This window comes from Clinocottus analis, unplaced genomic scaffold (assembly GCF_023055335.1).
Source record: "Clinocottus analis isolate CAN_PGR_092001 unplaced genomic scaffold, fCliAna1.0.p SCAF_10, whole genome shotgun sequence".
Lineage (NCBI taxonomy): Eukaryota > Metazoa > Chordata > Actinopteri > Perciformes > Cottidae > Clinocottus > Clinocottus analis.
Genome location: NW_027175821.1, coordinates 6,951,316 through 6,966,120, shown reverse-complemented (window position 1 = coordinate 6,966,120; position 14,805 = coordinate 6,951,316). Strand labels below are relative to the sequence as shown.

Here is a 14,805-nt window from a genome sequence, read left to right as displayed (position 1 = left end):
GTTTTTCTGTTAGTGCTCATGTGATAATCTCCTCCTATGGGTGTGGTTTACTGTACTGGCATGTGTATGTGCACAAGCGCCCTCTGCATGTGTGTCTGGGTGTGCTTATGGCCAGTCCTCACAGGAAGTCTGCAGAGGAAGACTGTTGTAAATATTTCTCCTGTGGAAATGGTTTGTGATTGACACATTTTGTTATGGAGCTCCGAATGTGGGACGCTTCGATAAAAACATCCCAGTCCACTTATATAAATGTCTTCTTTTCTGGCCTCTGTCCTAATCATATTCATCCTCTTTCTTTTACGGAAATGTAATTTATGTCGACAATTACGTCATCGTATCACAGTATTGTGATTTTTTTCTCTCTCTAAATGTTGGATAGGTGGGCTTCCGCAGTCACAATCAAAAAGTCGTGATGCACCTTTTGTCGGCCATCCACCACTTCAACCGCCGTGTCAATGCCCTCAATTTTATTCATGGCGCTTTCCAAATCGATGTCCTGCCAGTTCTGACATTCTGCGATCCCGTCACTCCGGCCGCTCCTGTCGCGTCGGACCCTGGAAGGAAGCACAGGCACATCCATGACATCTCGGCTCATTGATATGCGCAGCAGAGAGTGGGCAGCGGGGGGGAATTCAGAGGGACATCAAACAAGACAACCTGAGGTTTTATGAGATGTTTCTTTTTTTTTTTTTGTCTCACACTGAGTTTTTATTTCAGATTCCAACATGAGCTTGGATCCCAAAGCCAAGATAATTATGCTGTGTCCTGGCAACTAATGGAAAAGCTACGGTCTCAATTTCTGGTATGAAGATCCATAGTGTGAACATCATAGCAGAACTAATGAAACATGAAATGGAATTTTGTTTAGAATTTTCCCCGAAAGGCAACAGTCAAATTATAGCAGAAGGTGATAATGGTCCAGTCCATTTCACAATCTGCATACAAACAGGCAGGACACGCACTTGATAAATTAATACAAAATATTATTATACAAATGCACAAATTAATTATTTGGCAAATTTTTGGTTGAAATAACCTGTTTCAATTTTAGATATGTTATTGTCAACAAGCTGCTGGTAATGACCCAACACAACACAACACAACACAACACAACACACACACACACACACACACACACACACGCACACACACACACACACACACACACACACACACACACACACTTGTTTTTGTCACTTGAAAAAACAATGCATTGACCATAAACAAGTCTCCTGTTTGGGGAAATTGGAAGGTTTAGTGAAATAAAAAGTTGTTTAAATCATCCAACTGCACACATATTACACATGTTGTTGTTTTTTATACACTGATATCTTTTAGCCACGCTGATGGCTGATTAAACAAACAAGGTGTGATGTGTTCATTAGTGAGTTCCAGAGGTGCTGGATGCAGGCTACTTGCCTCCCTGTTTCCAGTCTTTATGAAGCTATCCTGGCAGTAGCTTCATTTTTAGTGTACAGACATGAGGGACATTGATATTGTTCTACACAAGAAAATTAATAAGTAATAATAATTCCCAAAATATCAAACTATTCCTTTAACTAAAAAATAGTCCCTGCCATGTTACTAATACAAAGTGTCCTCATCATGTGAGTGCACTAGTCCGTTATCCATTAGCCTTTTTTCTCTTTCCTCCGCTTATCCTTTTCCGGTTTGTCCGATCACAACTGACAGGGTTCACCCTGGACAGTCGCAGGGCTGACATAGATCGTCAGACAACAATCCACGGCAATTTTACAGTCAATCAAGCTGCACGTCTTTGGACTTTGGGGGGAAGCCGGAGAACTTGGAGAAAACCTCCGCTGACACTCGGAGAACATGTCTCTACATCTTCCACCGCAAACTAAAAACACACCTTTTTCGACAATACCTTATATAGAAATTTGTAGTTCAACTTTCTTAAAAAAAATGTACTTTCTGGATCCTTGTTGTTCTGAGTTTGTACTCATGGTTGAATGCACTTATTATAAGTTGCTTTTTATAAAAGCGTCAGCTTAATTAAATGTAATGTAACATGTCAGGGAAAGTCAGTATAGGTCACTTCAGCCTTTGAATCAAATATACTTTATTCTTAAATGTGATATTAAATAATCAAAAGGAAATTAAATTATTATTGTATTCACCTGAATAGGTCAACACATGCCTCAGCCGGCGCCCATGAAATGCCACATGAAATGCACATGAGCCAGAACATTAACTGGACGTCTGGAGCCAAAGTTCAGCCTAACCTGCCACTGTTGTGTGTTTCTGATTGTACACTCAGTTGCATGCTCACATGGAAAGGTCAAGAGAACAGCAATAACTTCAAAAATTAAGCCGTGGCGGAAGATGGAGGCAAGTAAATATTAGAGTAGCCACCACAACATAATTTAGTGGAGACGAAGAAGGGGAGAATAGGCAGAGGGCGGCGCCAGATAATAAGTGTGTGGGGGAGTGTGTGTCAGTGTTACATGTGCATTTAAGTTTGTGCTTTCCTATGTGTGTCAGAAAGGGAGACTGCAATAGGAGAGCTGAAACATGGCAGAGTCGCGTCGAGGAAGAAGCAGGTTGGAGATTGAACAGACACACTTTCCTTTCGTCCTCTCTTTCCTCCATTTACTTCTACTCCACTTTAATCTTTATCTCTTTTGTTTTTATCCACTTGCCTTTCCACGCTGCCTCATTCTTCATAATCCCCTCCCTCTCTTCTTCACTCAAGAGCCAAGGGATCATTTCTGACCTATTCCTCTTATTTGGTCTTCTTGTAACGCCTAATGCACTGCATCCCACTGCTCTCTTCTTTTCAACCCTGTTCAATCTAACCGTATATGCTCCCACACTGGTTCCACCGACTTTGTGAGAACTATCTGTCCTGTGTGTGAGTGTGTGTGTTTTTTCTTACTGTCTGGTCTGGGTGCTGTTGAGGACACACGGGCCCCAGGCCCTCCACTGCCAGGTGATGATGGGAGCCGGGAAACCATAGGCGGTGCACGTTAGCGTCTGGCTGCTGTCACTGGGGTAAGGACTGGACGGATCTGCCACTTCTTTCTCATGGATCTGTGGGGGAACTGGGCCAGAGGAGAGCCGATAAATCACTCCATTCAGCCAGACATAATATAGGAGCCCAGACCTGCCAGTGTTTGTTGATTGGGCAGGACAAAGAAACACCCTGGAGTACTTGCCAGTCGCAGGGCTATTGCACACAGAGAAAGCCAGCATGACACTCCTCATACACAGCTTTGAGAGGAAACTAAAACATGACTAGTTCACCACTAGGCCACTAGAAGAAAAGAGAGGGGACCAGAGAAGACACAAACGTAACACACAAATGCACTTAGGGGTGATTCCAGTCTCCACTTCCACTTGAACTGGTATGATGACATCAGAATGTGGTGCAAACTTTAATCAGGCCAAGAATGTAGCTACATGTTTTATACTTCTTGTAAATATCATCCAATGAATTGTATTACCATATATTTCCTACATACCCTTTGTGAACGCAAAGAAGCAAGTAAAACTCATTCACTGTTTTTTTTTATTTTGTACTGGACTGACAGACTATAGTTACCATTGACGACTAATGTAATGTTGAGCCTCCTCTCCAGCGCAGCGGCGCTGTTCCTTAGCACCACCGCGTAGAGTCCAGAATCCTCCTGACAGACATCCTTGATCTCCAACGCATGGTTAAGGTGCATCCTCATCCTTTTCATTCTGAACTCTTGGCGCTGGTTTACAGGCTTTCCATCTTTATACCTGGACACAAAGCACAGGTGGCACATTACAGAAAACCCTCCAGCTGCAGTGCTCAGCCTCAAAATTAATCTGTAAACCAGAGGCATAGTAATTGGATATTACCCATTAAACTTAATGAATACACCAGAGTCTCATCTCACCATTGTGTTTCAGGTGCGGGGAAGGCAGACACATTAACTTGAAGTTTGAATGACTTCTGACCAGCAGTTACCTCCACCACTGGTCCATTTCTGTAGTTGAGGCTGATAAATGGCTTTTCTGGAGGAAGATGAATTCACATATTTACAGTCAGAGTCTCAAAGCTAAAAGAATTCACCAAAGATTTTCTGAGCATGAAAGACTTACCCCCTGTAGGCTTAAGACTTGATTTGAAATATCCAAAGAAACTTCTCAAATCACTCCTCCGCTGTTTATCCATGAGTATATTCACTTTATTGCTTTGCCAATTAATTGCTAAATACCCATGGAGAGGTTTGAGAAGTTTCGGTGGATATTGCAACACATTTTCTCGCTGTGACTCCGGGTCACCATTGGAATCAGAGTCACTAAATATTTGATAGATTTTTGGTGGAGTATTCCTTTTAAAGTAAGACTATATAATTTTTTTCAGGATATTAATTATGTATTATTCTCTTATGTAATTTATACGTAATAAAAGCACCCTGCTCAGTTCAATGCCCTTAAGGAGATTTCCCAGCAGAGCCTTTCTTGGCCTGATACAGTAAGTATCATATGGTGGCGAATAAGCTAAGCTTAATGGTAGCAAAGTAAAGCTACATTGATATCGCTCTATAATGGATGTGGCTACTTACTGTTACACTACATTTTAGCTTTTACTAGTTACACACATAAAGTTAACTAGCCATGTTTTGTATTTAGCCATGCTAGCAGCATGCAATTGATCCACCAGTTTGGTCCACATAGTCATATGCCCCTCAGCATACATTTTTGTGATACCGTATCTTTTCATTTAACGCTATTAGCTAATGTTCACCAGCTTAAGATCATTATGTTAGCATCTGGTTGCTCAGGTCACATTGTAGCAGTAGTAGTAGCATAGCAGCATACATAGCAGGTCACATAGTAAAACTGCACTGGTTAAAAAAAGCAAACATTTGGAATAATACAATCACATTCAAAAGATAATTAAACATAAACTTGGACGTATATAATTAGTACGATTACATTATCACAACAAATTGCATAAGCCAGTGTTCTGCTTACCATAGACTATGAGCTGAGTGTGTTGGGTTTTTGTTGTGTCCGTGCTGGTGACGTTGCAGCTGTATGAGCCAGTGTCAGTGACGTTGACACTGTGGATTGTCAGGACGCTAACAGCCTCTGTTGCGTGAGTGAGAGCTTCACGATGGGGTTTAGTGTCCTCCCGACGGTTGGGCTAGTGATGGAGAAATTCAATTTAGGTTTTCATTTCCTGGTGCTGTTTGACGTGCGACTGGCTGACGCTGATATGTACCTGTTTGCGAGGGTAAGACCACTGAATGTCAACTCCAGCGTCAAACTCCACCAACGCCGTGCAGTTCAAGGTGAGGGCCTCCCCCACTATCAGCTCGACTGGGTCCTCAGGAAACAGCTTGACATCGTAAATCTGACTTCCTGTACGGGAAAAGAGAACAAGGAGGGGAGGTAGAAACACAGGGACAGAGGGACAGAGGGAGGGGAGACAGTGAGAGAGGTCACGGGGACATCGTCAGCAATGTTTCCTTCCTCTCAGGACTTTCCTTTGGACCACTGGGGCAATCCTACTATAAAGAAGCTGGTTGTCACAAGCTCACACTATTTCCATGCATGTGTCCAGCCATACATCAGTGGATGAAATTAAAGTGGAATACAGAGAAGCCCCAAGGCAGAAAAAGCAAGAAAGCTTTGGGCACCGTCCAATGTCTCTGATATTCAAGCCACCTCTCTCAGCAGTTTTTGGAAACGACATGGGGTGTACAAAAAAAAACACACGCTGGTGATATCTGTGCAGCGGACTGTGATTGCCTGATTGTTTAAACGCTCCATTAGCACTCAGAGTGAAGACTCGCTCTGGGTCTCTCCTCTGACTGATGTTGCTGTTACTTTTGGCCCGGCAGCGGTGGGTATGAGTTTCCTTTCGCCCTCTGAAGTGAGAGGTGAATGATCTCACACAATAAAGCAAAGAGCCTCTGGGTCCTTTAGAGTTCAGTTGCAATGAGTGGGAACCTCAACAAAGCAATCTCCTCATCTTAGTTTCATACAATTTAATTATGCCTTCCCTCTCTCTTTTTAATTTTTTTTTAATTTTGATTGCATTAAAAAAAAGGGAGTTGTATTCGTCCGAGGGAAGGATATAATGAAATAAAATCCTTCAAATTGTCAGCATTAAGGCATAATTGGCACACTTGCTGCCATGCAGAATGACAGCGGCAGTGCAGTCACCACCTTTGATTTCCTTGTTAATTTTCCTTTTCAATAAGAGTAGAGTTTCAGATCTAATTTAAATATTTGTACAAGGTCAGTTACGTTTTTGTAGCTGCTGTAGTTACGACTTGTATGATCCTTAATGTATTTCCTGGAACACAAGAGGAGACTGAACCCTTTAAACCTTTACACAGACAGTGTTTTTTACCTGTCTTGTGGATTACGTAGTTGGTAGACTGATACTCTTTGCCTTCCAGCGTGGCGACACACAAAAAGCTGATGAGCATCGGCATACTGTCCACGATCTGTCTGGGAACGGACCAGCCTCGCTTGTTGTCCCATGTCCCCCACGTCCCGTCCTCCTCCAGAGGTATGGGAAACTAAAACGACACATATGAATTGATCGAGGTCGGATCGCAAATGAAATCATTGACAGTTTCTATTGGAGGGACAGAGTGTGAGTGAAACCTGTGAAGAGTACAAACCGTGTGGAGAGAGACGTTCAGATCCGGCACTGTGACCAGACATGGCACTATGACGTGGGTGGTGAAGCGTTTGATTAAAATGAGCTCCAGGTCATTCTCGGGGTTGTAGCTGCGTTTCCTGAGGAAGGGCTGCTCCGGGTCTGGGTGCAGAAAGAGGCAGGCAGTTGTTAAAGGGTAAGCCTGATTCCAGCCACGATAACGCTTACCTATTACCGGGGTAACTTCAGGAGCGGACAGCCACATATCTCAAAGCCTGATAATGATCCCCTTAGACAACTCAATATATGTGGAGTTTATCATGATGACCATGCAATGCAACAGCTCAGTTTGTCTTAATGCAGTAAATAGCATTAAGAACTATTACATGTCAGAGAGAGAGACAGACAGCCGAGGCATTTATTCCTCCCCGTTAGTGGAAGATATCTCTTCTGTGTCTCTGTAAACCTTGGCGTTCCCCTCTTGATTGTCTCGGGCTCAAATGTACCGTTTCAAATGTACTTTGAGAGACGTCGAAGCAATTGTGTCACCAATTGTGTCACCAATTTACATTGCAGGTGTTATCTCTACAAAACCTCATATTCCCAGCATGAGCACACACTATTACGAAATTGCTTATCTCTCAGACAAAACCAGCAATTTTTGTACAGCAGCCCAAGATATTCTGTGACTACTGCCTGCTTTTATTCTTTTTCTCACGATAAGCCTTTTTTTTCAGCGGCACTCAAAGCCATGACTTAAATCATCTGCAAGGCCAAACACAAGTTCCTATCTAAATGCTTATATATTTGCCCGTGGTGGTCTAAATACACACAGGTAACAGATTTAATACACAACCCCTCGCAACTTAACTTCTTCACATTAAATCACTGCCAGTATATAGAGGTGCAATCGGCTTTCTATGAGAAGATATTGCACCTGGGGGAAGCAGGATTTGCAAACCATCAGGGATATGAGTCTGGGTATGAATGTGAAAAGGTGCTTCTCAGAGAAAGAGGCTGTGTATTTTACATGAGCCTCTGTGTGTGTGTGTGTGTGTGTGTGTGTGTGTGTGTGTGCGTGTGTGTGTGGAAGATTGAGTTCAAGCCCATTGCACATACAGTACAAACATGAACACTAGTGTTTTGTGTGTCCTGGTGTTTAGATGATAGTGTGCAGCAGAGACGGGGTAAAGGGGCGACGTCTGCCTGTCTAACTCGATCCACATGCATCACTTCCCGTCCCGCCACACGCTCGGGATAATTTATGGCTGCGATTTCATCTGCTTCTGATCAGGCCCCTGGTTAGATCTGTGGAAACTGTTTTGGCACCTTGTCAGAGGGGATAAACAGGCGTTTCACTTGAGTGGACTGGTCAGCAGGATTCCCTGACATGACAATCATACGTCTCTCCCACTCTCCCCATCCACTCCTACTTTTCTCCCACAGCACATTGAGCGAGGTGAGGAAAAGTAAAAAGGCAACCCTTAATGCCAAGTCATAAAATTGGTGGAAAATAAAGAAAGGAGAGATCGCTCTGAATACTAATGTGAAACCAGGGGAGAGAACATTGGGAGCAAAAACTATTTTATTGTGCAGGTCAAATCAGATTTGACAGCAAGAAACATTGCATACAAAGTTTCATGAGAAGGTGAGTTAAAGGTAAGCTGCTGCTGTTTCAATATAAATGAATGAATAGCATATTCTTTGTCTAGTAATTGCTAATTACAATCTCTATCAAACACTGTGCATCTCTAATTTCCGAAACATTAATCGCCCCAGCTTCCTGCTTGTTACAGAGGCAATCACTTCTGTTTCTGTGATGCAGTAGCTGGTTTGAAATTAAAGTCACAGTCAAAAAGTAGATGTGTTTCAGAAGGACGTCCATGCAGTTTAGTTTTTCTGGTGAACCTCCCAAGGAAAAGAGAAACTGGAGATTAAAAGGTCCACACGGAGAACGCAAAGGAGCTGCAGACCTGGTCAGGCAGAGATGAATCATGCGCTCAAGTTCAGGCAGCAAAATGACCCAGAAACTGCAGACTCACTACTATCTGAAATGGATTTCTAAATTGAAAATCAGCCGCATGGTTGGAAATGAGGACTTTGGTAAATAAACTCACAAGGACTTTTCATTTTATTGCATCAGCAGAGTATATGTGTGGGTTTGTGGCTGTGTGACTCACCCCTGACGAAGACATAAACGCTGACGGCAGTGGTGCCGACGATGATGGCCTTGACGTCCTTGTAATAGCAGCGATAGTAGCCCGTGTCTTTGGCCTGCGGCCCGGTCAGGACCAGCCTCTTGCAGTACGGCCTCCCAGGCTGCCCCGGACACTCGCTGACCAAGGCAACCGTTTGACCCGGGGCCCGGGTGGTCGGGAGCTGGGCCTGGCGGTTGGTTAGCTCCTGCCCCACTAGAGTCTGATCAGGCCAGGCCCAGGACAGCGTGTGCTGGCCCCTGAGGAGACGTTAGGACAGGACACGGAACAAATTAGACGATAGTACGAGATTCAGGGTGAGAAATCATCATCCACAAGCAAGATGTGAAATGAAATGATAGGTTTGAAAAACTGTTTCAATGTACACGTAGACAACGAATACATGTTTTTAAGGCAGACTTGAAATTATGTGTTTTAAGTATTTTTCAAATTAACTTTATTTTTGGTATCTGTGTTATTCACATTTTTCCACTTACATAATAATTGTAATAGATTGAAGTGTTTGTGTGCATGTTTGTTTATGTGTGTGTGTGTGTGTGTGTGTGTGTGTGTGTGTGTGTGTGTGTGTGTGTGTGTGTGTGTGTGTGTGTGTGTCATGCTGAACATTCTCAGTACATCCACACATCTCTGTTTGCTTTGTGCTTTGTCACATAAATTCAGTTATGGTTGGTTTATGTTAGCCCGGAGGCTTTATGAGCGAGATTGAGTGGAATCATAATAGCTGCCTGAAAACGGATAGCTTTCACCACCAGCCTCCATCAAATGCAAATACCCACATTTACAGACGGTACCAAAATGTGATGACTGGACATGACTGCAGAAAAATTGCAGAGGGCAATAAAAGAATTTGGAGAGTTATTTTCCAACCCTTGTGAATAGCATCTCGCCGTCCAGGTTCTAGAAAAGTGTACATTGTTAAGATTAACTTCCTCTCCTAGGAGATTCTTAGTGGTGCTGGCCATGTGAGGGTAAAGTAACAACTATTTAAGACCTGTATTGGAAAAAGTCCAAAAGGTATCATACCGAAGAAATCTTTCTTCGCATACACAAAACGGCCTGGGGAGTGACAGCTTGGCAGCAGACAGCGAAGCAGAGATCTCATAAGGATAGCGGATGGTCATTATGGGTGAATTCATATCTCACTTGGCCGTGTTTTAGAACAAAAATGTATCTGTGTGTCTCATAGGAGAGGCCTTTTTTCATATGGGATTGGATTACAAAATGTAGCATCACATTTTCCTGATATGAAATGAGCATCTAAGGATGAAGGCTGCTGTACGCGGTACACATGTTATGCTCATGTTCCCTCGGTCTGCTTCAATACATTTTATTTGAATTGACTAGAGTTTCCGTCAGCGACACAAGGCACACAAATTGTCGGACTGAGACTGTTTGATGGAACAATGCGTCAGTGGTGAAGGAGCTATTCAGAGTACAATAGCCACAGCATCCTGTCACATATTCCTCAAGGAAAAGTACTGCACTGAAACTATGATTTCAGTAAAGGTACTGAAGTAGTAAAGTAACGTATAAAAAGCTCTAATTCAATGAACATGTCTGTTGTGGGTTGTATGTTTTTATATGATGTCATAAGATTGTATTACTGATACATAAGGAAGCATTTTACTGGTAGCTCTAATTTTAAACTATTTATTTTAGGGATGCAACTAAGGATTCACCGTTTGATTATTTTCTGACTTAATGTTTTGGTCTGTAGTATGTCCCTGTTTTGTTTTATACTGTAATTCAAGACACAGGAGAAGAAGAAGAAAGCCTGACATTTGAGAAGCTGAATCCATGAATGCATTTTTGGATGAAAAATGTCAGCTTTAATTTCAAACAGTGCGGTTCAAAAGTTCTGAGTCTCCTGCCTCAAGAGCTTGATTGTGTACAGTCAGACTGTCAGTCAGCACTACTCTATATTTTTGAATGGCCCTTTCAGGTTGTGCAAAGTCCACTTTATAAATAGATGTTATTTTGTATAAAGGGTCAGAAAGAAGACTGACATGTGAAAGGGCAGCGAGAGACTAAAATACCTCTGAGCAACGGTGGAAAGGAAGAGATGAAAAGAGTTGGTGAAAAAAACTGGCGCCTGAGCATCAAAAAGTGCTCAATTCTACAAACTAGAATGAATAAACAGCAAAGGTATTCAAACACATAAAAGGTTTGTGTCAGGTTAGCATTATTGGTTTGAACCTATTCAATCTCACATGTCAGAGGACTACAGAGGGCCCGAAGAAAAGCGGTTTCCCAGAATATTAAGAGCCCAATTACATCGTTGTAACTCATCAATTATTGGTGATCACAATAGCTTTGCTGGACTGGAAAACAATTTCAAAATCAAAAAAGTATTTTCTGGGGACATGGCACCAACAGTATTCTCCACTATCATGTTAAACTATGGGAACATTGAAAATGAGGAAATTTGAGTCATAATTGTTCTTATGGGGCCAAAACTATTTGAAATGAAAACAATGCCTGCAATATCTCTTTTCAAATAACCCTTATTAAAGAAAATGAGAAAAACATAAATGCTTGTCATTATGATGAATAAGTAAGTAGCCTGAAAAAAACAAACATCAAGTCATACCTGCATGTAATGGTGAGTGTTTCGTGGACTGGAATCACTAGGTCTTCTTTGGCGCTGTCGAGGATGGGCGGAGTCATAGAAAAGCCAATCACCAGACCTGAGAGAGAGCAAACACGGCAACCGCATTAGCTTCATGTTACAGGGGTCAGTCGGGGCCGAGTGGTTTCGACAAAGCTGCCGGTGGGCTATCAAATCTCCCAAACACATCAGGAATCTGAAATCCAACACGACAGCGGCTCAGACAGCATGTTGTTCATTACGTTTACAATCTGTTCCCGATGCGGAGAAACACCCAGACAGAGAAATCATGGCCCACTCACGAGGCGGTGCTGCTAGTAGCTCCTCGCTTCCGCCTCCCAAACAGCCACAAAACCGCCGTTTGCCCTTGATTCATTACCAACGCGTTCACTTGGCTGACTCGCGCTTACTTAATATGCCCGGCCTAGAATGTCATTACCACCCCGGAGTCCCCTCAGGGTGCCATTAGCGCTTTGTCAGACTCAACGCCGACAGTCTATCATATATAAAAATGCCACCGTGACTTATGCCCCACCTGTATATCATTAGATATAAAAACACACGCGCACAGAGCGACAGCACAGGCGGTGTGTGAAGGTGGAAAGGCTTTCTTTGCATTTATGAAAGTAAATGATGAGCATTCTTCACATCAGACTGTTTGTTGCTTGAAATCATTGCAATGCGTGAGCGGTATTTAATGTATCTATTGTGGTACTTTTCCAGGAGAGGAAATCAAGCATGGGGGAGTATTCAAGGACAAACACAACAGCAAGTTAAACACCTGAAAGTCAACATTGAATATTTTCAGTCCATTCCATTATCCGAACCGCTTATCCTGTTTAGGGTCGCGGCGCGCTGGAGCCGATCCCAGCAGCCATTGGGCGATGGCAGGGTTCACCTTGGACAAGTCGCCAGCCCATCGCAGGGCAGACATAGAGACAGACAACCATTCACACTCACGTTCACACCTGCGGGTCCAATTAACCTATGCAGCATGTCTTTGGACTGTGGGAGGAAGCCGGAGAACCCAGAGGGAACCCACGCTGCCACAGAGAGAACATGCAAACTCCACACAGAAGGACCTGCCCAGGACCGGGATCCGAACCCCAGCCCCTCTTGCTGCGAGGTGACAGCCACTACGCCGCCGTGCAACCCTGGGTAGTTTTATATTGTGATCATTGCTCCCTTTCCGAGGCTTAATAAACAGACTTCGGCACCGGCAACAGAAAGGCAGTGAGAATGATTTCGCAACCAGTCAGTCGATTCTGGCTGCCAATCAAAAGGCAGCGCTCTGGACAGCAGTGATTCTTAGACAAGCCTCATTCCTCATTCCCAACACATCCTGCTGCCCAGAAAGCACAATAGAGCAACGTTGTGTCATGTAAATGTTTTGTTCATCGTGTTTACAGTAAAGGCTGATCTCAATAGAAGGAGAGCGATTCCTTCCAATCTGGCAGTCAGACAAACTCAAAAGGTAGCCTTGACCCCGAGTGGTCAGTCTTGAAGACAGTGCAGTGAAAGTAGGTTTTCATTTCATTTTATCGATCGTCCTTCGTCCCATCTTGTGTGCTTCGACTCTACTCAAACACTCTCCAGAACAAAAGAGGAAACTGCTTCGCTTTCAATGAAAAAATACAAAATCAAAAAGACTTTTTTACAACTTGGCAGGATGATAATCAAGGCCACTTATTTATTTTTCTTGGCCTGAGGTGTCTGCTGGTTGCCCGGCAACTTCTCAGTGATGACACAATTTAGCGTTCCCTTTTTTTAATCGGGATTAAACCAACAAGATAAATGACATGCTAATTAGTGGACTCTAGGGGTGCTGTTAGGCAAATTCCATTGATTTTCCACATCAAAGTCTGTTTACAGGTTTAGGGGGTTCTACTATGTGGGAAAAGGTTGGATAAAACCTTCTGTGTCTCCAGAGGAAGCTGTGCAAAGTCTGATAAAATCCGCTCCTCAGATCCGCTTCAGGCTATAGCGCTTCAACGGTACAGTAGCAGCTTTAGTTAGCACTACAGACCCGAATCTTCGACCAAACTGTCGGCAGTCGAGTTGCATTGTGGGTAACGTAGGCGGCAGTTTTTTAGAAGGAAGAAAATGCGTGCAGATAAAAATGACTGATGCATTGATTTGTATTATTTTGTGAGTCAAATAAATTGGGGTACTCCCTCAACTAGTTGTATGTTACCATATAGACATGAGAGTGGTATATCTCCTCACATTTATCACAGTTGAACCAACAAAACCCATCAAGCAACATCTGTTTCTGTCTCGGGTGGATATTGAAAGTGATTTACAATCACAAAAATAAACTTTACCTGTGAACTAGGAGAGCTGATACATAGAAAAACAAACATGTTACTCTGCTGAAGTGGGAAGCAGTGGAAGTCCATTACCATTCCCATATTGGCTCCCAGCGGGGTATTCCTTCCTTCCTCTCTCAGAGATCTTTAACTCTGCCCCAGAGGAGAGGCACCATTTTCTCTACATATTGTCTCAGCTCAGCTGTGAACCCGCCACCGACCTCAGTCCCAACCAAACGCCTCTGCACCACAACACAGCTTGGTCTCCCCCTTCCTCACACCTGTGATGCTGTGGGCTCATCTGTAGCCTCCCAAGAACCACAGACACGAGGAAAAGTGTGAAAGAAAATTTCTGTTAGAGCCGCAAACATCTTCACTGTTTTAGTAACAGCAAATGTCTTTCACACTCACGGGACGAGAACAAGAACGATCATCTGCTTGAGTTCGATCGTGAGGCACAGCAGGATCCTCCACAACTTCCTGGTAAGGTTTCAGACCTCTCAGGAAAGCAGACCTGGACGTTTCTCTCTGGCTATAGATGGAGACCATAATGTTTGTTAAAGCCTGGGACCTTGTATATTACTGGAGGACATTCATATGGCTCAGTATAAATTTTTTTTTTTTAAATCACACTTTTCTATTGTTTACTACCAGCAGTCATTGTGGTTTCTTTTTACCCAACACTACAATCTCTACCGTACACTTACAAAGTAGTTTCAGTGGCCTGAACTTCAAACTCCCTCCTGGTGTCCTGACTGTTCTCCCCTCATTGTGTTTCTCGTTGGTCCCCCGTTTGCCCTGTATTTGTGTGTCTCTGTGGATAGATACACTGCGGATAAACACATGGCCACACATACATCACAACCATGCGGTGTGCGCGTGTGTCACTGAATGTTTGTGTGAGTGTTTGCATGCATTGATTCCACCTTTCTTTCTCTGATGAGTAAATTACAGATATTATTTGGAGTCAGTAAATAGTATTTTCTTCCTAATCTGTTGCCTTATTGAATGTGTGTGTGTGTGTGTGTGTGTGTGTGTGTGTGTGTGTGTGTGTGT

The 14,805-nt window shown here is 43.2% G+C and overlaps 1 protein-coding gene across 2 annotated transcripts in view; it reads right to left on the bottom strand.

Annotated features, from left to right (window-relative positions):
* Positions 1-14,805, bottom strand: part of flt4 (fms related receptor tyrosine kinase 4) — a 38,050-nt gene that overhangs the window by 12,150 nt on the left and 11,095 nt on the right. For both annotated transcript variants that reach the window (XM_068590408.1, XM_068590417.1), the window contains exons 2-11: positions 11,423-11,519; positions 8,797-9,071; positions 6,639-6,778; positions 6,362-6,533; positions 5,225-5,364; positions 4,975-5,146; positions 3,891-4,008; positions 3,566-3,750; positions 2,900-3,065; positions 419-554 (exon numbers count right to left, since the gene is read on the bottom strand). In XM_068590408.1, coding sequence (XP_068446509.1) covers positions 419-554; positions 2,900-3,065; positions 3,566-3,750; positions 3,891-4,008; positions 4,975-5,146; positions 5,225-5,364; positions 6,362-6,533; positions 6,639-6,778; positions 8,797-9,071; positions 11,423-11,519 — 1,601 coding nt within the window. The remainder of the gene's footprint in view (positions 1-418; positions 555-2,899; positions 3,066-3,565; positions 3,751-3,890; positions 4,009-4,974; positions 5,147-5,224; positions 5,365-6,361; positions 6,534-6,638; positions 6,779-8,796; positions 9,072-11,422; positions 11,520-14,805) is intronic.